Source organism: Pan troglodytes, chromosome 15 (assembly GCF_028858775.2).
Source record: "Pan troglodytes isolate AG18354 chromosome 15, NHGRI_mPanTro3-v2.0_pri, whole genome shotgun sequence".
NCBI classification, from domain to species: domain Eukaryota; kingdom Metazoa; phylum Chordata; class Mammalia; order Primates; family Hominidae; genus Pan; species Pan troglodytes.
In genome coordinates this window covers 53,658,757-53,677,511 of record NC_072413.2, presented here as the reverse complement: position 1 = coordinate 53,677,511, position 18,755 = coordinate 53,658,757, and the positions used below count along the sequence as shown (strand labels likewise).

Here is an 18,755-nt window from a genome sequence, read left to right as displayed (position 1 = left end):
CCTGAAGTGTGGGTGTTAAGTCTGAAATCCTAAATGCTTGCTCTGTCCTTTCTGAAACCCCAGCACTCCTGGGGCACTTTACATTGGACCAAACTGAAGAGGACCCAGAGCATCAGTTAGAAAGGTTACAGAGGCTACATAAACCTGTCTTGTTGAATGGTTGCCAATTAATAGCTGTATTCTAAATTACAATGATCTGTACTACTAATGAAATCTGTTAAAGCTCAATAAAAATTAGAACAAGTCAAGTGTGAATAATAAGCATCCTTTTATTTGCTGACGCCATTACAAAAACTGATTACATTAGCAACAAAAAAGTGTTTTCTTGAGTTGAAGTCAGAGGCAGTTACTTCCCAAAATGTTAAGTAAAACAGTGTACAACATCAGTATTAAAATGTTAAATTTTACATTGTCTTTACCACTTTGATCTTCTGAACAATTTTATTGAGCAAAATAAGATAAAAGATTACATGTTTATCTTCAGGAATGTAAAGGTCTAATTATTCAAACAGTTTTTATTATAAAACTAAACTCTGAAGGTGTCTACAGAGTTGGCTTTTTTTTTTCCTTCTTTAAATCAGTAGTCTAACAAGGATTAGAAAAGACAAAACTCTGTTCAGTGTTTCTGACAAAGTAGAAAGGGTGAAAACATAAATAAGGCTTTAATTTGGCAAAATATAATACAATGCCTTTTTTATCCTCAAATGAACAGTTTCCCAATTACTTCACTCTGTAAAAGATCAGAAAGAATGAATTTCACTTTAAAACAAAGCAACAGAAGGCAATCAGAAGACATTTGTCAAACACCAAAAGTACATATTCCATTTGATCTAGCATGGCCCTTTCAAATAGACTCAAAGCAATTCACACTAATGGTAATCAAACTGAGAAAAATCTCAGGATTCAAAGGAAACAAGCTTTTAGGTAGATACTTTTAAATGTCAGCCAAATTCTGTTAGAAAACATTTAAGACAACAACACTGGTAATCCATTTTTATTAGTCCTACTCAAGAGAATGTAAAGCTAAAGTGAGTGAGTAGCACTGAAAAGGGGTTGAATACAACCTTACCCCAGTGAATAAATAATTTAAAAGAGCAGAAATAGATTTTTTTTTTTTTTTAGGTCATATGAAGTTTTCTAAGTCAGATAAGATGACTAAAGAAATTAAACTTCAAAAGCCATTAGAGAGACTAAGAGGACTTAACCAAACACATGTTAAATTTTGCCTTGGATTCTGGTTTGAGGAAAATAGTTAAAAAGCTATTTTGGGTACAATTGACAAAATGTGAATAAACATTTAATACTGGATAGTACATAACTACTATTTTGTCTTTTTGGTTGTAATAATGGTACCACTGATTGGTAAAACAATGTCTTGTTTTCGGAGATGCGTGCTAAAGTACTTAGAGATAAAATGTCATAATGACTAAAAGTTACTTTCAATTAGTTTAACAACAACAAAATATGTAGACATATAGAAAGAGATGAAGCAGGTGGAGGGTTTACGGGTGTTGTACTATTCTTTCAACTTTATGTGTTGAAATAAAAAGTTTAGAGGAAAGAAGCAATTGGAAAATTAAAAAGCAAAGTTATCACTGGCTATTAACAGTTGATCGGAAAGTCTAAAAAGATCACTAGTACATTAAACTCTAAAGTGCTATGTAAACACAGAAAATGAAAACCTGATCCATATGATAGCTAAGGTTCAGTGTAGAAATAAGATAAGTTTTTCTCCAGAGCATTAACTCTTGTACTTCAGGAGCCCTACAAAAGGACTTCTTCTTTCAGAAACACTTAAGAATCTATTTGTTAAAGGGAGTACAGAGAGTACACACAGAGCTTCACCTCCATTTCTTCTGGATACTACTGTAAGCCTCTCCAATACGCTACTGACAAACCAAATATCAACTTTAGGAAAAAGTCAGAATTGATTGACAAAATTTCTAAGAGGCTGGCCAAAAAAAAAATAAAAAGACAAAATGAGGAGAAAAGAAAACAGTGACAAAAGGGATCAGTGAACACAGTGCCTGAATTAGGGAGAAGAAAAGCACTGATTAAGAACACAAGCCCTGTACCCAAACTACCTTGATTTAAACCCCAGCTCGCCCATTTATTAGCCGTATGACCTTGGACAAGTTATAGAATCTCTTTGGGTCTGTTGTAACATGGGAATAATAATACCTACCTACCTAACGCACAGGGTGGTTGTGAAGATTAAAGGAGTTGCCACGTGTTGGAAGCATGCTTATGCTAACAGGCATACTCATGAAGTATCAGCTATTTAAATTATCATCCTCCCTCAACAGGATTCTACAAACTGGTTCCAAGATAAGGTAACCTGGGATAATAAAGTTTTCTGATTTGGTTAGAAATACACCTAGAAAACTTAGAAACCAGGCAAATGTGAAACATAAAGAGTAGATATCTGGGAACAAAAAAGTATATTATAAAATGCCAATACTGTCAATTCATATAAAAGGCATCTTAATCAATCTCCCACTCCCCACAATGGAAAGCGGAGGATGGTACCCTTTTCTTTTTTTGATGGGGGGGAGGAAAAATAGGTAATGGGGAAAAAAATTTCCAAGAGAAAAGTTTTCACAAATTAAAGATATCAGTTAAATACACCTACCCCTACAGCTCTAAGAAACGCTAAGTACTATGTATCAGGATTTAGAAAAACTACATCACTGCATATTATTTCTTGCATATTTGTTTTTAAAAACAACTCTCCCTTTATTGAATATGTGCAGCATTATCATAAACAATTCATAAATACTTGTGTATATTTTTAAAGGTTTCTTGACATTAGATATATTAACCTATTACCTACATTCCAATGATTAAGAAATGTGTATTTTCAATTTAATCATCTCGTGTCAGTTTAAATAGAGTATACAGGAGGGAGAATATATGTAGCAAAAATGATAGCTAAGGATAAAAACCTGAGGGTAACACAAACATTTAACGGGTATAAAGAAGAGCTACGGGAACCAAAACATAAGTACATAAGGAAGAATTATCAATGTCAATGCCAGGTAGAGCCTAAGGAATGAAGAAGTTCGAGAGTGCCTGGTGGGCCTCTATTTTCATAACAATCCAGCCTATCATTCATGATATAATACTGTCAACCACCCACTTGCCAAACTTGGACTCATGTTTATCAGCTGACAAAAGAATGTTGTGCTATCACTTAGGAGGGGAGCTGCCTGCCAACTGCGTTGTGAGGGTATACAGACATATTTTAATAAATTACTATAATTCTGCAAATCAAAAAGAAAAAGTGTTATTATCAATGATTCATATGTCTCAAATGTAATACAATTAAAACAAATGTGGCAGCGGACAAGCCAAAAATAGTTCACAAGACTTAAAATGAGCAGACTATGTATTTAGGAAGAAAAGGAAAATATTAAAGAACATCTATGAGATGCTAAAGAGAGAATATTGCTTAGGTCGAAAGGCAAGGGGTAATAGGCAATCTTTTAATTGTTTAAGCTCTCTAGAAATGAAACCCTTCCCTTATGAGACAAAGGTCTAACGTCAGCATTTTTGACATATTTCATTAAGTACTTTCAGTATCTCATCACATGCAAAAGAAGGGCCTATATTGGATCTAGCAATTAGGGATCATTAATGATTTTTGCAAAAATGATTTCATTGAAATAGCAGGAAGAAAAGCCATTCTAGAGTGTATAAAGTAATCAATAACAATAAGTAAGTAGATAGAGAGTATTTTCTTAAGAATACTAAATAGTAAAAAAGTAAAAAATAAGGGTGGTAACCTGAAGGAAGTACAAGGTTAAAATAAGCCATCTGAGCATGTTTTCAAGACTGAACAGAGGGAGCCAGTGGAAAGAATAAGGCTGAAGTCCTGGGAAGAAGCGATGGAAGAGTTTCCCTAGGAAGCAAAGTTATTTCCTAATTTGGAAAAGCGAGGAAATGTGGCAGAATTTTTACATTGGGAAACTGGAGAAGTCAGCTTACCAAGGATAAAAGATTTGGGATGAGGCTTAATTACTTTTATTGATATGTTGAAGAATGAGCTGGGCTTATTATATGGAAAGTCATGTTAGAGATAACTGACCTGAATTAGCATTTTGAAGGAGAGCATGTGTCAAGGTAGGCCAGAGGATGATCACTCTAAAGTGAGACAAAATGCTCCTGTAAGATCAAAATGGAAGTCCATCCCAACTTTTCCAGGATACCTAAGCTCTCCCTGAGGCCTTGTATAGCCCAACACAGTATTATCAGGGGTTCTGAAAGGGATAATTCAGTGATGAGTTGCCCCTCAGGGTCTCCAGGATATCATGATTGTTTTAGAGAAAGTATCTTCAAAAGAAGAATATCTGAAGTATTCAGTGCATATCTGAATACTCTAATTACACTCTAGGCAGTGTGACTTAAGTTATTCATAAAACAGGTAAAATCCAGGTAGCAACAGAAAAAAAAAAAAACCCTACAACCAGAAAAACAAAAACTGCATTCACCGGCTGGAATACAAGTCATTTTAAAATGCTACCAAATCTGAGCCTTCCAAGGTAATATAGACAATAAAAGCTCATAACATGACTTGGTTAATTATGGGTTTAGCTATCCTCAAGTAAAAATCTCACTTCAGGAGCTAATGAACGAATTTCTTAGATTACCTAACAAAAGCAAACTTGAATAAAAACCAGCTTTCAATTTTAAGACACTGTGATGACCTTACTTTCAGTTTAGCAACCTTACCTCAGTTAAAATGTTATGGTCATTTTATTTTGGGAGGGAGGAAAGGAGGAAGGAAGGGAGGGGGGAGAAAAGGTCACAGATACTTACTCTAAACTAAGAACAGAATAAACTAACGAAGCAGTTGCAGGTATTAAGGCAACACACAAAAACCTAGGCAGCCAAGTTACAAGAGAGTCTGTTTGATACAAAGGTCAAAGGAGGCAAAGATAACCCCTCCAAGCTACAAGACCTTCAAAATATGCACAAAATAGAACTAAAGCTCCAAGAAAGCTTAAGGCTGTCATCTGGAAGTTCTGAGAGATAAAGAAGGAATATTTCCTCTAGTGAAGTGAGTTTATTTATGTAAATACACATTACACAGACACATAACATCAATTACCCATAGACAGCAATATTTCAGTTGTCCTTACCTAACACCTGGTAGTGCTCTTTCTCCTTTGTGAGCTGTTGGTTTACTGCCTGAAGCAACTGCTGTAACTGTGTTACAGTCTGATTTAGACTTACAGACATTGTCTCCTTCTCAGAAGACTCCTAAAAAGAAGATGGAAGTGATGATAAACTCCATACACAAGGAAAAGAAATGTACAACCAAACAACAGAAAATGTTATATTGCTGATTTAAACACAAACATTAAAAAATCTGAACAATGACATGAAAATCAACAATAACAAAAACCACATAGAGAAATACTGTTTGCTAACTAGTGGTGCAAACTAGTTGGCACCAAAGAAAACTATGTTATAAATGTTGTCACTTGGACACAAAAGGAAAAAAATCTAGAATCTATGAATATCAGAAATATATCCATTTTTTCTTTCAGAAAAAGAAAATTTGCCCCGCAAAAGAAAGTACATTCCAAACAGTAAAAAAAGTTAACATATACTGAGCTCTTACTAAGTAAGTGCCAGGCACTGTTGTAAGTACCACCTACTATTTTAAGTGTTTTATGTATTAACTCATTTACTTCTTTCAAAAACCCTACAGGATAGGTACTATTATCATTGCCTTTTACAGATGGGGCAACTAAAGCACAAAGTGGCTAAAGATCTGCCCAAATTCACATGGCTACTAAGTGGCAGAGCCAGGATTCACACATAGGCAGTCTAGCTCCAGAGTCTATACTCTAGGCCAGCAATACCCAACCGTTTTGGCACCAGGGACCAGTTTTGTGGAAGACAATTTTTCCACAGATGGGTGAGTGTGGGGATGGTTTCAGGATGAAACTGTTCCACCTCAGATCATCAGGCATTAGATTCTCATAAGGAGCATGCAGTTCACAATAAGGTTTGCACTCCTATGAGAATCTAATGCTGCCACTGATCTGACAGGAGGCAGAGCTCAGGCGGCAATGGTCATTCACCCACCACTCATCTCCTGCTGTGTGGCCTGGTTCCTAAAAAGCCATTGACTGGTACCTGTCCACAGTCCAGGAATTGGGGACCCCTGCTCCATACCTCTCAACACAACCCTTAAAATTAACATACCTCACTAAGCAAAAATGCGATCAAACATCAATGAAAACACTACATTTTAGGGACAGGATATTTTCAAGAAAGATGACTTTCGGAGATAGACCTTATACATTTTTGTTCTTCACACAGGTCACAAGGTAACTAGCTCAGAGATCTGGGGATGAAGAAAATACATACCGTTTCTGGGGAAACATCACTATTTTCAATAACAGTAGTGTCTCCAGCAGCTTTTACTATTTTTGACTGGATAAGCTCCAGTGACTGTTGAGCCTATAAGGAAAACAATATGGTAGCTACTAAATAATTCAGTTGATAAATACATAAAAAATGAATAATTTTATTCATTTTGTAGAAGATAAAAGCTCCTCTCAAAAGACGACACAGGTTTTTCCCTCCAAAATGAAAATAGCTTCACCCCCCACCAGATTATAAGAACATATGTTCACTGTTTTTAAAAGCTTAAGTAATGCAGAAACTATATAAGGAAATTTAAAAACAGAAATAACCATAGTTGATATTTAGGTTAGTATTAGTCTAGATTAAAGGTTAGTCAAATCTGGCCCAAAGCCTGTTTTTGTACAGAATACAAGCTAAGAATATTTTTTACTTTTTAAAGGGCCATGTTACTGGGCGCGGTGGCTCACGCCTGTAATCCTAGCACTTTGGGAGGCCAAGGCGGGCGGATCACCTGAGGTCGGGAGCTCGAGACCAGCCTGACCAACATGGAGAAACCCCATCTCTACTAAAAATACAAAATTAGCCGGGTGTGGTGGCACATGCCCGTAATCCCAGCTACTAGGGAGGCTGAGGAAGGAGAATCAACTGAACCTGGGAGGCGGAGGTTGCAGTGAGCCAAGATCGTGCCATTGCACTCCAGCCTGGGCAATAAGAGCGAAACTCCATCTCAAAAAATATATAATAAAATAAAGGGTTATGTTAAAAAGGAGACAAAAATATTCTAAAGAGATCATATGTGACCCACAAACCCCAAAAAAGCTTTGGGATTTGTCCACCCCTAGTTTAGATCCCTCTCTACATATTATGTGCTTATAGAAAATATTACATAAGTGAGCTTTAACATACATACTGCTTTATACTTACCTATTTTACAAAGTATGTTATTAACTTTTTTTTTTTTTTTTTTTTTTTTTTAGACAGAGTCTTGCTCTGTCACCCAGGCTAGAGTGCAGTAGCGTAATCTCGTCTCACTGCAACCTCTGCCTCCCGGATTCAAGCAATTCTTCTGCCTCAGCCTCCTGAGTAGCTGAGACTGCAGGTGTGCACCACCACACCCAGCTAATTTTTGTATTTTTAGTAGAGACAGGGGTTTCACCATGTTGGCCAGGCTGGTCTTGAACTCCTGACCTCAGGTGATCCGCCCACCTTGGCCTCCCAAAGTACTGGGATTACAGGCATGAGCCACCATGCCCAGCCGTTATAAACTTTTTTTAGTCAAATATTTATGTGCTTTTCCAATCAAATGTTGCACAATATTTCTACTGTATAGGTATGGGGCAGTTAATTGTCACCTATCATTGCCATCTTAGCTACTGTAAATAAGATGGTATATCTATTATATAACTTTGAGCACCCGTTTAGTATTTCTAAAGTACTTTCTAAGAAACTACATTGCTAGGCTAAATTCCATGTTTATATTTTGATCCAGAGGTCAAAAATTAAAATCACGTATCAAAGTAAACTGACTGCTCAACCATAACAGTGTATTAAGCATCAAAGTTTGTCCTCTAAAACAGACCCAAATTCACATTCTGTCTACACTAAAATAATCTGACAACACTTGTGGATTCCTAGACTTTTACATAACAATTATAAACTATAAGCATATAGAATCAAAAAAAAATTTCTTTCAACTCTTTAAAAGGAGTATTATTTTTTTAAATGAGATAACTTTTAAAATCTATTAGAATATCAAATATTTAAATGTTAGACAATATCTAATATTGGTGAGGGTATAGGGAAATACATGTTCTCATACCATGTTGAGAGGAGTATAAATTACTACTGTTGGGTTTCTGGGATTCCATTTTATACTATCAAAATTTAAGTGTGTACCTCTTGTTCTTGCAATTCCAAAAAGTGACACTTGTTTTGCTAATGATGATATATCCATAAACACTATCATAGTTCTAAAACAGCTTTGATATAAGAATATGTGAATTCTACTATTAAAAATAGACCTCAAAACAGAATTATAAATAACCTGTCAAACCAATGCAAAGAAATGCAGTCCTAAAAATCATTCATTTGATTGAGATTGGAAAAATACATTTGTATGAAGAAATAAATGAAGGGAAAACTTCTGAAAAAAATAGAAATTTATATCTTTGTTTTATCCAAAAGACCAAGAGAAACATACTTTGTAAATGAATACACAGCCAAATCCCAATTTTAAAAAATATATGGATGCAGCCAAATTTTAGTAACTCCAACTAAATTTTACTCTGTACTTTATAAAGCAATTAATTATAGAAATGTGAGGAAATAATGAGGTGAATTAAGAATCCTGGAAAAACAAGCCAAAAAGTTTCATTCCAAAATAGTAACTAACAAGCAGCTTAAATTTATAAAAGGTTAATATTATGATGCAAAACAACAAATCCAGGATTAGAAGCATAGGTTTGCTTAAGATTGAACACACAACATAGGCTCATGATACTATATCTCTAGGACAAACAGTGCCTACCTTATGCAAATCACCAGCTACCTTCTGTCTTTCATTTTGTTCAGTCCTAAGTTTTGTGAGTGTTTCATTTAACTGTGCCTTCAACTGTAAAAATAAAGGAACACCACAATTAACTTAATTTGCATCATTCTTTGATTATGCTGATACCTCTAGGACTGAAGAATGAATGGGACTGCTAACAGTTATTATGTACAGTGGATTAGCCAATATGCTGCACCAGATGTATAGAAAGGCTAAGCAGTAGAGGTTTCCATCTGTAAAGCTAAACATAAGAAAAGCCACAGAAATGAACTACAGTTTAGAGTAGAAAACTGCAAATGCAAAAACAAAACCATCAAATTCCAGTAAAGTACCTTTTAAAGGTATCACTATTTATAACAGTCACTGAAATGATTTCAAATTAAAAGCCAAATAGATACTTTACCCGTTAGTTTTTAAAGGCTTTCTTAATCTATACAGTTCAATTAAAGAGTCAATTATACAATATTTTTAAAAACATTGAACAGAAGACTACAAATCCAGTCAAATTAAAACTCCCCAAATACTGGCCATCGTTTAAGGCTTCACTAAGGGGTAGTACAAGACCACACTGGCCTATATTATACCATCAAGAAATGCTTTATGATATACCTATGAATAACCAATCTGTCAAAACAGAAAGTTCTGTAACTCCAGTGCGAATATATAATGCCGCTTCTCTGATTTTCCAATTAAATATGAGCAAGGAAAATGAACTATACTGCTCCCAAAAAACTTTCTTCTTATTCTCATAAGGTAATTGTTTTTGCTTCCCACCCATGGGCACTTTTGAAACAGTTCTAGAGGCCCAAAGGGGGAAATACAAGGCAGTGACATTTAAAATTGGAGGGAGAATTAAAAAGGGGTGGCAGTGGGGCGGAGGGAAATTCCACTTGGAAATTTTATCTGAGGAATTCTATGTAAGTACCCAAATAAATTTTGGTCCTTTACACAACTTTGAGTTTTAATATTCTCCATCAGAGAAATTAATCTTTTGGCCCAAGAATACACAAAGCACGTACAGGCAAACAAAGCTATTTTATCATAAAAAGTAGCAGCAGTTATTCTGAGCAAACAAACATTAAAATAAAGATCCCAAACTCAAGACTAGGGAAAAAAAGTAAGTAACAACCACTCAAAATGATCTCCTGACAGAAGTAGAGGGATAAAAAATCAAAATAAAGCATTAAGCCGAGTGGAGATGTAACCATGTAACTGTTGAGTCAGCCACTAAGCACCAAAGTTAATAAGTAAAACTCTAACAACTAGTTAGAAATGATTTTTTAAAAACATAGAGTGAGGACTTATAGCCATGACATATCACAGTCCTAATCTGTGCAATGCATAGCATAGAACCAGTCTCACAATGCAGTGTGAATGAGTTCAATTAAAGTAAAACATTGGTACATAAAACAAAGATTTAAAAATTAGAGGTGTAGGGCTCTGTGTGTGTAGGGCTCTGTGTGTATGAACATCCCTAATCTGAAAATCTGAACTTCGAAATGCTCCAAAATCCTAAACTTTTTAAGCACTGATATGACACTCAAAGGAAATGTTCACTGGAGCATTTCAGATTTCGGATTTTCAGATAAGGGACACATACAGAGCAAGCATATAATACAAATAATCCAAAATCCCCCCCAAAATTGCTGGTTCCAAGCATTCCAGATAAAGAATACGCAACCTGTATTTCATACCGCTCTACTCTAAAAATTGATTCCCATAAATTTTTGCCATAACATAGGATACCAACCACAAATGAATGAGTTAAAGTTTTCTTGGTACATGGAGTAATGCTAACAAGAAAATTCCAAACTGGGCAGGGTGAACTTTGGGTAAGGAAAAAACTTACTACTGTAATCTTCTGAGAGTTTATTAAGGTACTTAAAAAAAAAATCTAATCCTTGTGCTGTAACAATTTTTAACTCACAAGGAAGACATAACAATTGCTGTTTGAAACAGAGAGCAAGACAGCCATATTTGTCTAATAGCTAAGTCTGTCACAATCAGTACAGTTTTTAGAAAACTTGAGAATAGGAATACAGGGTATTATATGTTTTAAGACATTTAGCTAACTTTATCTCAAAGCCTATGCTTTTAGGATTACTATACTCTAAATAATATGTTGATAATAAAGACTCTTATATGCTTTTTAATATTTGTAATATATAGAGAGACTAGGTTAAAATTAGAAACTGGATTAGATTACTGCCCTTGAATGAAGAATATGTGTCTTTGACTTTCAATATAATCTTCTCCCAGGTTAGAAAATAAAAGGCCCCATTAACTATGATAGTCTGAGAAGAAAATCTTCGTAACTCAGCCAATCTTTATTTCATTTCTTTATTCACAGAAAAGACTGCTGTTTGAGAAAATAGGATTTGTAAAACATGGAAAATTTTGAAAAAGAGTTGGAAGCCAAACATGCCATTGTTAGGAGCTAAGAAAAGAAGGATCATTTTAGGAGTCAAGAAAAGAAAGATAATCTTAGGAATCATTGGAATATGAAGATTATCTTAGACTTACAAAAAGGCCAAGCTAAAGACGTTAGCAAAGAAAAAAAAGCTTGGATGGTTTCTCCACATGTCAATAAAGTGTTTTCAGTGCCTACTTGATACCCAGTGGAGGACAAGCTTCTTACCAAATTTAGCTCTTCATTCTGTCTTACTGCTTCAGAATATGAATCATCAAGTTTTTTCTGCAATTCAGTCAACAGATCTTTCAGCTGCAATGAAGTTTAGAGTTTAAGATTGATCTCCTTATGATAGCCCATGTTTTGTATGCTACTCGGAAGCTCTGCCACAAACAACTTATACTGAAATATCACTGTTATAAACTTAATCTGAATTGAGAAGCAAGTTTGAAAAGATTCTGTTCTAAGTACCTCTCTGACTTCTGTAACATAGGTAGATCGTTCCATCTCTGCCTTTTCTAGTTCCATTTCCAAATGTTCTCGTTCTCTTCTCAGCTAGCAATGCAACAAAGGAAAAGTTAACACACTTAAAATTTCCTTTCATAATATTTCCCCACAAGACAAAATTATGACACGAATATAAAACTATATCAACTCAAACACTACCCAAGATATTAAGAGCATAACTATAAAGTAATCTTAAACTATAGATCTTCAGACACCCGTTAATGCTAAAAACAAATCCATAGGTTACAAGTAAAACAATCAAATAACATACATTTTCAATATCCTTATTTTCGCTTCTTAATCGCTCTAGCTCTTGTTCTGAAGATGTAAATGATGACTGCATCTGAAATGTGAAACAATTACATGGCCAAGTAAACCACCAAGGATATAGCAGTTTCTATCCTGTAGAATTCTGATCAATTAAAAGACACTTCCAAGGTTTTGAAATGCATCTCATTTAAAAGAGATGAATTTTAAAAGACCTTAAAAATGAGTCACATTGAACTTGATTTAAATTGTAGTCCAAACCTACTCCATTTGTATATTAGGCTCGGCTAAAAGTGATTAATTTTTGATTAGTATTAACTGATATTCAGCTGTATTTATTCTGCAAGTGCATTAGAGTACCATCAGCAACTGTAAATTCTGCACATTGGCCCCAAAAAATAAGTGAGTAATGGTACTCTTTATCACGCTGAAGTAAAAGGGAGAAAAATTAAGGTTGCAAAATAACATTCAGGTCCCACGAATAGAAGAATGACTTTTTCTTGAATTCTATATTATGGGTTAAATACTTTAAAACTGATTTTGAACCCAGTATTCTTTACCTTATCACACAATAGTTCTGTAACTAGCATTCTACATTCTATATGATTACCCTTTAGTCATACTTTAAAACCAGTGATTTTCAAACTTGGGTGGGCATTAGACTATTCTGGAGGGCTCATGAAAACACAGACTGCTGCCACCCCACATACATGTTTTGGATTTGGTAGCTGGGTTGGGGCCCAAGAATGTACATGGTGATGCTGATGCTGCTGGTTCAAGCCCCACACATTGAGAACCACTGCTCTAAGCTTTTCTTTTGTAAATACCTGTTTAATAGTCTTGTGTGATTCATCGACCTTAACTTTCCATTTATTTTCTTCTTGCTCAACACTTCTCTGTAGCTTCTGTAAAATTCCTTCCTACAGACAAAAGTATAGTTGTTTTGAAAAATTCATGTTCTAATGCCAAGATAAAACTATTTAGGCCATGAAGGAAGAAGGTAACGATTTAAAGTAAAATCAAAATGTAGATTAAAAATCATTTCCTACTGTTTCTGCAAGGACGGATTTGTATTTTTCACACTCTAGCTGTAACAATGTGTGCATTTCATCAGCTTCTTTCAACTTGTGCTCTAGAACCTGCAAAGAACGAAATAAAGAAAAACTTCATAATTCTACCAGAAAGTTTTATGCTTCAAGTTTGTTTTAGTACTTAATACTGTATTATGATAAATGGTTTCAAAGTGTTTTATAAGGAAACACTACATTTCAACCTTTCTAAGTAGCGATGAAGTTCATTCAATAACCCTTTTGGTCATTTTTATTAAACAATGTTATAATAAATAGTCTTGGTACTAAAGTCTTTAGTCAGGTGGTAAGATCAAAGCAGACCCACATGTGAAGTATGGTCACAATGCCTATGCTACACACATGGGAAAGAGGATTTTATTCATGCCACTTGAGATACAAGAAAACAATAATAATAAATCCCCCCCAATTTCAGTAGCCAAGGATAAAAACCAATCCAGTTTCTAAATACCTCTAATGATGTATTTGGGGATGCTTCAGCAAACCAGTGAGATTCTACCTATCTTGACTAATCTTTACTTTTTAAACCTAGGCTAAAAAGATAGTAAGGGATAAATATTCAATTTTAGAAACAATTAAAATACAGAGTTAAAGGAATGGCAAACACTAGCTTTGTAAACAAATCAAATGCAAAGACGACTTACTGTATTTCAACTAAAATTTAAACAAAATGAAATCACCTTCGTACACTTTCTCAAAAGAGCCTTATTCGATTATCTTTTATCTTTTCCAAGCTTATGAAAACAAAATCTTATTTGCTTCTTTTTTCTATGTTTAAATTACAAACAGTTCATCTGCTGAACTAACCTTAACCTCCTCTGACCCTGAAGTTCCAGCCATACATTCTTTTGCCTTTTTTTCAAATCCATGCAACCATTCACTATAACTCTGTGGACGAGAAAAGTTAAAATCATTAATTTCCAAAGAAAAAAATCCAAATAAAATAGGTGAAACATTTAAAATAACCAAATTAGATAATTATAAAAGAAACCTACACAGACAAACAGGACATTGCTACAAATTTCAAAGAGGAATGTAACTACTGCATAAGTTGGACATAACCCACTTTTAAAAACAAGCACTAAAAACAGACCTACGTACCTACCATCAAAATAAAATATTATATACCTAACCAAGAGTATTTTCAACTGAATTCTGCAGTTGCATGTAGAAAAGCCTGGGTTCAAATCTGGCCTCTACCACTTACTAGCACCAGGACAAATAATCTTTAAAACACAAAAAACCCAGAATAATTTTTCAAAACTGTTTCCAAGTAAATCAGTTCTCAAAAATGAAGTATTTTGAGTTCATAAAGTGAAAGTGAAGTATTTTGAGTTCATAAAGATGTTCCATTTGGAGGATTTCAAATTCTATGAAAATGCTCCAAGGACTCTAAAATTATTTCATTCAAATTAGGAAATATTATTCAGTATTTAAAAAATCCTAATGAGAAGTGATATGCATACACATTCACTTGTTTGAATCCAACAAAAACTCAATTTGTGCTGACAGGTTAGCTGATGTAAATATGCATGTATTACAGTTTTGGCATTTACTCTAAATTTTAGAATAAATTACTCTAAATTATTGATGCTTATCTGAATTTTACACTTTGATAAAGTGTATCTGTGTGTTAGATACTTTAAATCAAATTTCCTCTTATTCCTTCTTTTAAGTCTTTGGATTAAATTTAAGAAAAAAAACTCATGAAATTTTTATTAACTGCTATAATATAAACTGTTACATATGCAGCTGAATCAGGATTCTCTGTAAACTATCAAATAGCAAAAAACAAAAGTAGATGCTGAGTCACTCCATAGTACAATACCTTTAATATCAAATTAGTTTTAAAACACTATTTAACCTTCTCACATTATAAATCTGAACCAAGACTAAATGTACACTATCAGAATCCTACTTAACAGTTTCAACTATTGGTACCCAACATAAACTAAAATAAGATAAAAAACTAGTTTTGTTGCTTAAAGTTTGTAAATTTCCCTCTAGGTCATTTAATTTAGATCTCTCCTATGTTGACTGCTCAGCAAAACAGCAAAAGGAAACAGTAAAAAAATTTATATATTTTTATATCTACTAATTATCTTGACTTATCTTAATATTAATGAAGCTTATTGCTTTATTATTTTATAACATAAATAGTTTATTGTCCTTCAAATCTTTACAAACCTAAAATGCCAGACTCTAATGTTAGCACATAGAAAGTTTAGTACATTTCTTGTAGACTATATGCAGAAATATTCAACTTTTAACAAGTATATGAACAAAAGCCAAACAGTATCATCCATATATTATGATGACTTATAAATATTTCTAGTGTCAAAAAGATCTGGTTACTGAGAGTGGGTAGTATTGCTGTTAGAAAAGAAAATTTTTACTGCTGGTGATCTTATACAATCTTTGAAGAACAGAAATTATCAATCATTAATTCTCTTGGCTCATAAAGTACTGCCAAAAAATACATCCCCCAATATTATTTCCATAAAGTAGAAACAAAAACAGGTTATGCCACAAAGAAAAAAAAATTAAATATATTAATAGCAACCCTTTCTCTTAGGTTCAATTTAACAACAGCACTAGAACTGATAGTGTATCTATACGTTTACTCAGTGCTAGATATTTCATCAGTTCAACTCAAAAGTGGTAGAGATCTCCTAAACTGATCAAATCGGAACATATCCTCGATAGTTACAATGGAAACAAAGGAGTTTTGTCTCCTTACTTGAAATAAATGTAGGCTATACTTAACTCAGACTACAAATAGAACAAGCCATTAAGTTTACTTACCCCACCCCTAGCACCCACAGAGCTCCTTGGAGAAATAGTTGATTCTATGTTTGGGGCAGGAAATGTATATGATAAATCAGGAGCACCTTATCATACCACAAAGCATAGAAGCTATCAAAGTTTACAGCATTGTGTCAAAACGACTTGGTAACAAACCTAAATAAGTTCCAATGGGCCAAAGGAAGACAAGCAGACATTACGAATCTCCTCATGAAAGTGCACACCACCGCCCATGAAGTGGTCTTGCCCCTACTCTACCCTACCCCCAAAATACTGAGCCTTAATCTGACCAGGAATCAGATTCCTGATTACAGATTTGATACATAAAAGATACATAAAGAAAAGAGGAACATGCTAACACCACAGGGATGCAGTCAACTAAATCCAAACTGTGGGAAACTTCATAGGAAACCACTAAGTTTTGGTTTTGTTTTTTTTTTAAAGGAGGTGGGGTGTTGCTGAGAAAGAGTCGGGGAACCCGAGGATTAAAAAATATCTAAGAGATGTCTCAAACCAGTTACATACTGACCTTATTCGGATCCTGATTAAAACAAACTACAATAAGTTATTATTTAATAAAACAGACAATTTATGACAACTGGAGAAATGCATACTATACAAAATTAAGAATGTATTTTTAAGTGTAATATCACACTTTTTAAAAAGAAATGCTGTTTTAGAAATGTGTACTGAAATATTTACCGAAGAAATGCTCTGATGTTTGAGTTCCTTCAAAATAATCTAGGGAATGCAAGGTGGGAGGTAAAACAAGATTGCTTATATGCGTGCCATGTACTGATAAGTGCTATGGAGAGATGTTGGGTACATCAGGCCTCATTATGCTTGTCTCTCTACTGTTGAACAGTTTTCCATTAAATAAGAAAAAAAAAAAAAAAAAGACCCTACACTCTATTTTAGGAAACTCACATGCACATTCACTGACTTTCTCTGCCCTCAAATAATTATTGTTAATTCTCTGAACAAAGGATAACATGTACTACCTCAAGTAAACCAAGTTGTTCTATATTATCTGTAAGATTTCTGCTTGAAGAAGGTAATAGATGACCAAAAATCTTGAGTTTTAAAATGTAAAGAGCCTAGTTCATAGTATCAAGTACATTAAGGAAGTGTTGCTAAAACTAAGAAGCAATCACTTAAAATTAAGTTTTAAATAAAGCCATTAAGAATGTTACCATATTGGTTTTATTAGCATTAAAAAACATTTCTTTCCCAAATATGATGTTTTTAATCCTCTAAATAATGTCTCATATATAAAATTTTATAGAAACAATAGTATCAGGTAAATAGAAATGAGTTTTGAACCAAGTTATTAATCTTTACTGAAAAGCACCAGCTTAACAATAGGAAAGATCAAGAAATCAGCACTCTACTGAAACCAAGTGGACTGCAAATGATGTTGCTTATTCACACCTTTCTTGAATAATGTCATCATGTTAAAAAAAATAATAAATTAGTCTTACCAAATTAGAAGGGACAGACACCTTTGGAAATAATTTTTTGAGAACTTCTTTAGCCTCCAACTCAACAGCTTCCACCTGTTGCTGCCTTTCCTAAAGCAGAAGATGAACCAAATCAAACTTACAAGATCACAGAATGTTTTTAAAAAAAGAAAAGAAAAAAACTATAGTGTTTTAAATTCTACGGGAAGAAAAAGTTTAAAAAAATTTTTAATACTAACAAATGTTAAAATTTCCCACTTTAAGATATTAAAATGCTCCCATAAGAAAAAATCTGCAAAATCTCTAAAGCATCCTAAATATCAAATAATGCCTTAGCAATATCTGACAATATGGACATTTTCCTTGGCATTTAGAAATCAAGTGATTTGCCTGTCCAGGAACGATCCAAAATCAGACACACAAAAAGCATTCCTTATAGCTAAAACTTTATAAACTACCTATAGTAGAAAATACACATTGGAGGAACACAACTGAGCTTTATTGGCTGGTATATCTCTATTAAAAAATGCATCACTGATGGACTATATAACATCATGGCATTAAAATGGTAACTTTCTTATTTCCAACTTCAAGGTCATGTGAAGTATTTATGCTAAACAAGGAGGACCATCAAAATCTCATGGATGACATAAATGGGAAAAAGAAAGAACAAGGAGCAACTGATGGCACATTACTTCACTAATGCCACACATCATAAAAACTAGTTCTGACACTTGTATATGGACTCTGCTATAAATTTACAAATATTACAAATGTCTAAGTCTAAATGTGCTGATATTAAATCCAAGTCTAATGGATATCAATTATAAACTCAAAACCATGGTTTGTCAAAATTAGGGTAATGACTTATCACGCACCAAAAAAAAAAAATCTAACATTTGAACTACCTCCACAAGATCTGAAAAAAAAAAAAAAGACCCCTATAAAAATGCATATCTAAACCAAGCCAAGAAAATCATCTAAAAACAACAGTCACAAAGTTCAACAGGTGACAAGAAGGCAAGCAAGCTAGAAACATCTCAACCATATCTTTCCCCCAACATTTATATGTGAAATTTGAAATCTATCACTGATTCAAGGTCTACACACTTCAATTTTAGAAAATCTAATCACATGAAAATTTACACAACAGCTACAGATTTTGCCATTTTCCATACACACAAAAAGCTGTTAAAGATCAGCAGCAGTATTTTTACAATAGGTGTTTTAATAGGATATTTTCAATAATTCAATGAAGTCCACTAATTTTCAGGAATACACCTAACTGC

The 18,755-nt window shown here is 33.9% G+C and overlaps 1 protein-coding gene across 50 annotated transcripts in view; it reads right to left on the bottom strand.

Annotated features, from left to right (window-relative positions):
• Window positions 1–249: 249 nt before the first annotated feature.
• KTN1 (kinectin 1) overlaps window positions 250–18,755 on the bottom strand; it is a 104,497-nt gene continuing 85,991 nt past the window's right edge. For 21 of the 50 annotated variants that reach the window (XM_016926116.4, XM_054666580.2, XM_054666571.2 and 18 more), the window contains 11 exons: window positions 17,488–17,577; window positions 14,009–14,089; window positions 13,163–13,252; window positions 12,941–13,033; window positions 12,118–12,189; window positions 11,811–11,894; window positions 11,568–11,651; window positions 8,909–8,992; window positions 6,382–6,474; window positions 5,142–5,262; window positions 250–730 (listed from right to left, as the gene is read on the bottom strand). In XM_016926116.4, the coding sequence (XP_016781605.3) occupies window positions 726–730; window positions 5,142–5,262; window positions 6,382–6,474; window positions 8,909–8,992; window positions 11,568–11,651; window positions 11,811–11,894; window positions 12,118–12,189; window positions 12,941–13,033; window positions 13,163–13,252; window positions 14,009–14,089; window positions 17,488–17,577 (897 nt within the window). In that variant the 3' untranslated portion in view covers window positions 250–725. Of the gene's footprint in view, window positions 731–4,021; window positions 4,144–5,141; window positions 5,263–6,381; window positions 6,475–8,908; window positions 8,993–11,567; window positions 11,652–11,810; window positions 11,895–12,117; window positions 12,190–12,940; window positions 13,034–13,162; window positions 13,253–14,008; window positions 14,090–17,487; window positions 17,578–18,755 lie in introns of those variants that run through there. The other 29 variants (XM_054666576.2, XM_016926128.4, XM_054666584.2 and 26 more) reach the window with 3 other exon arrangements.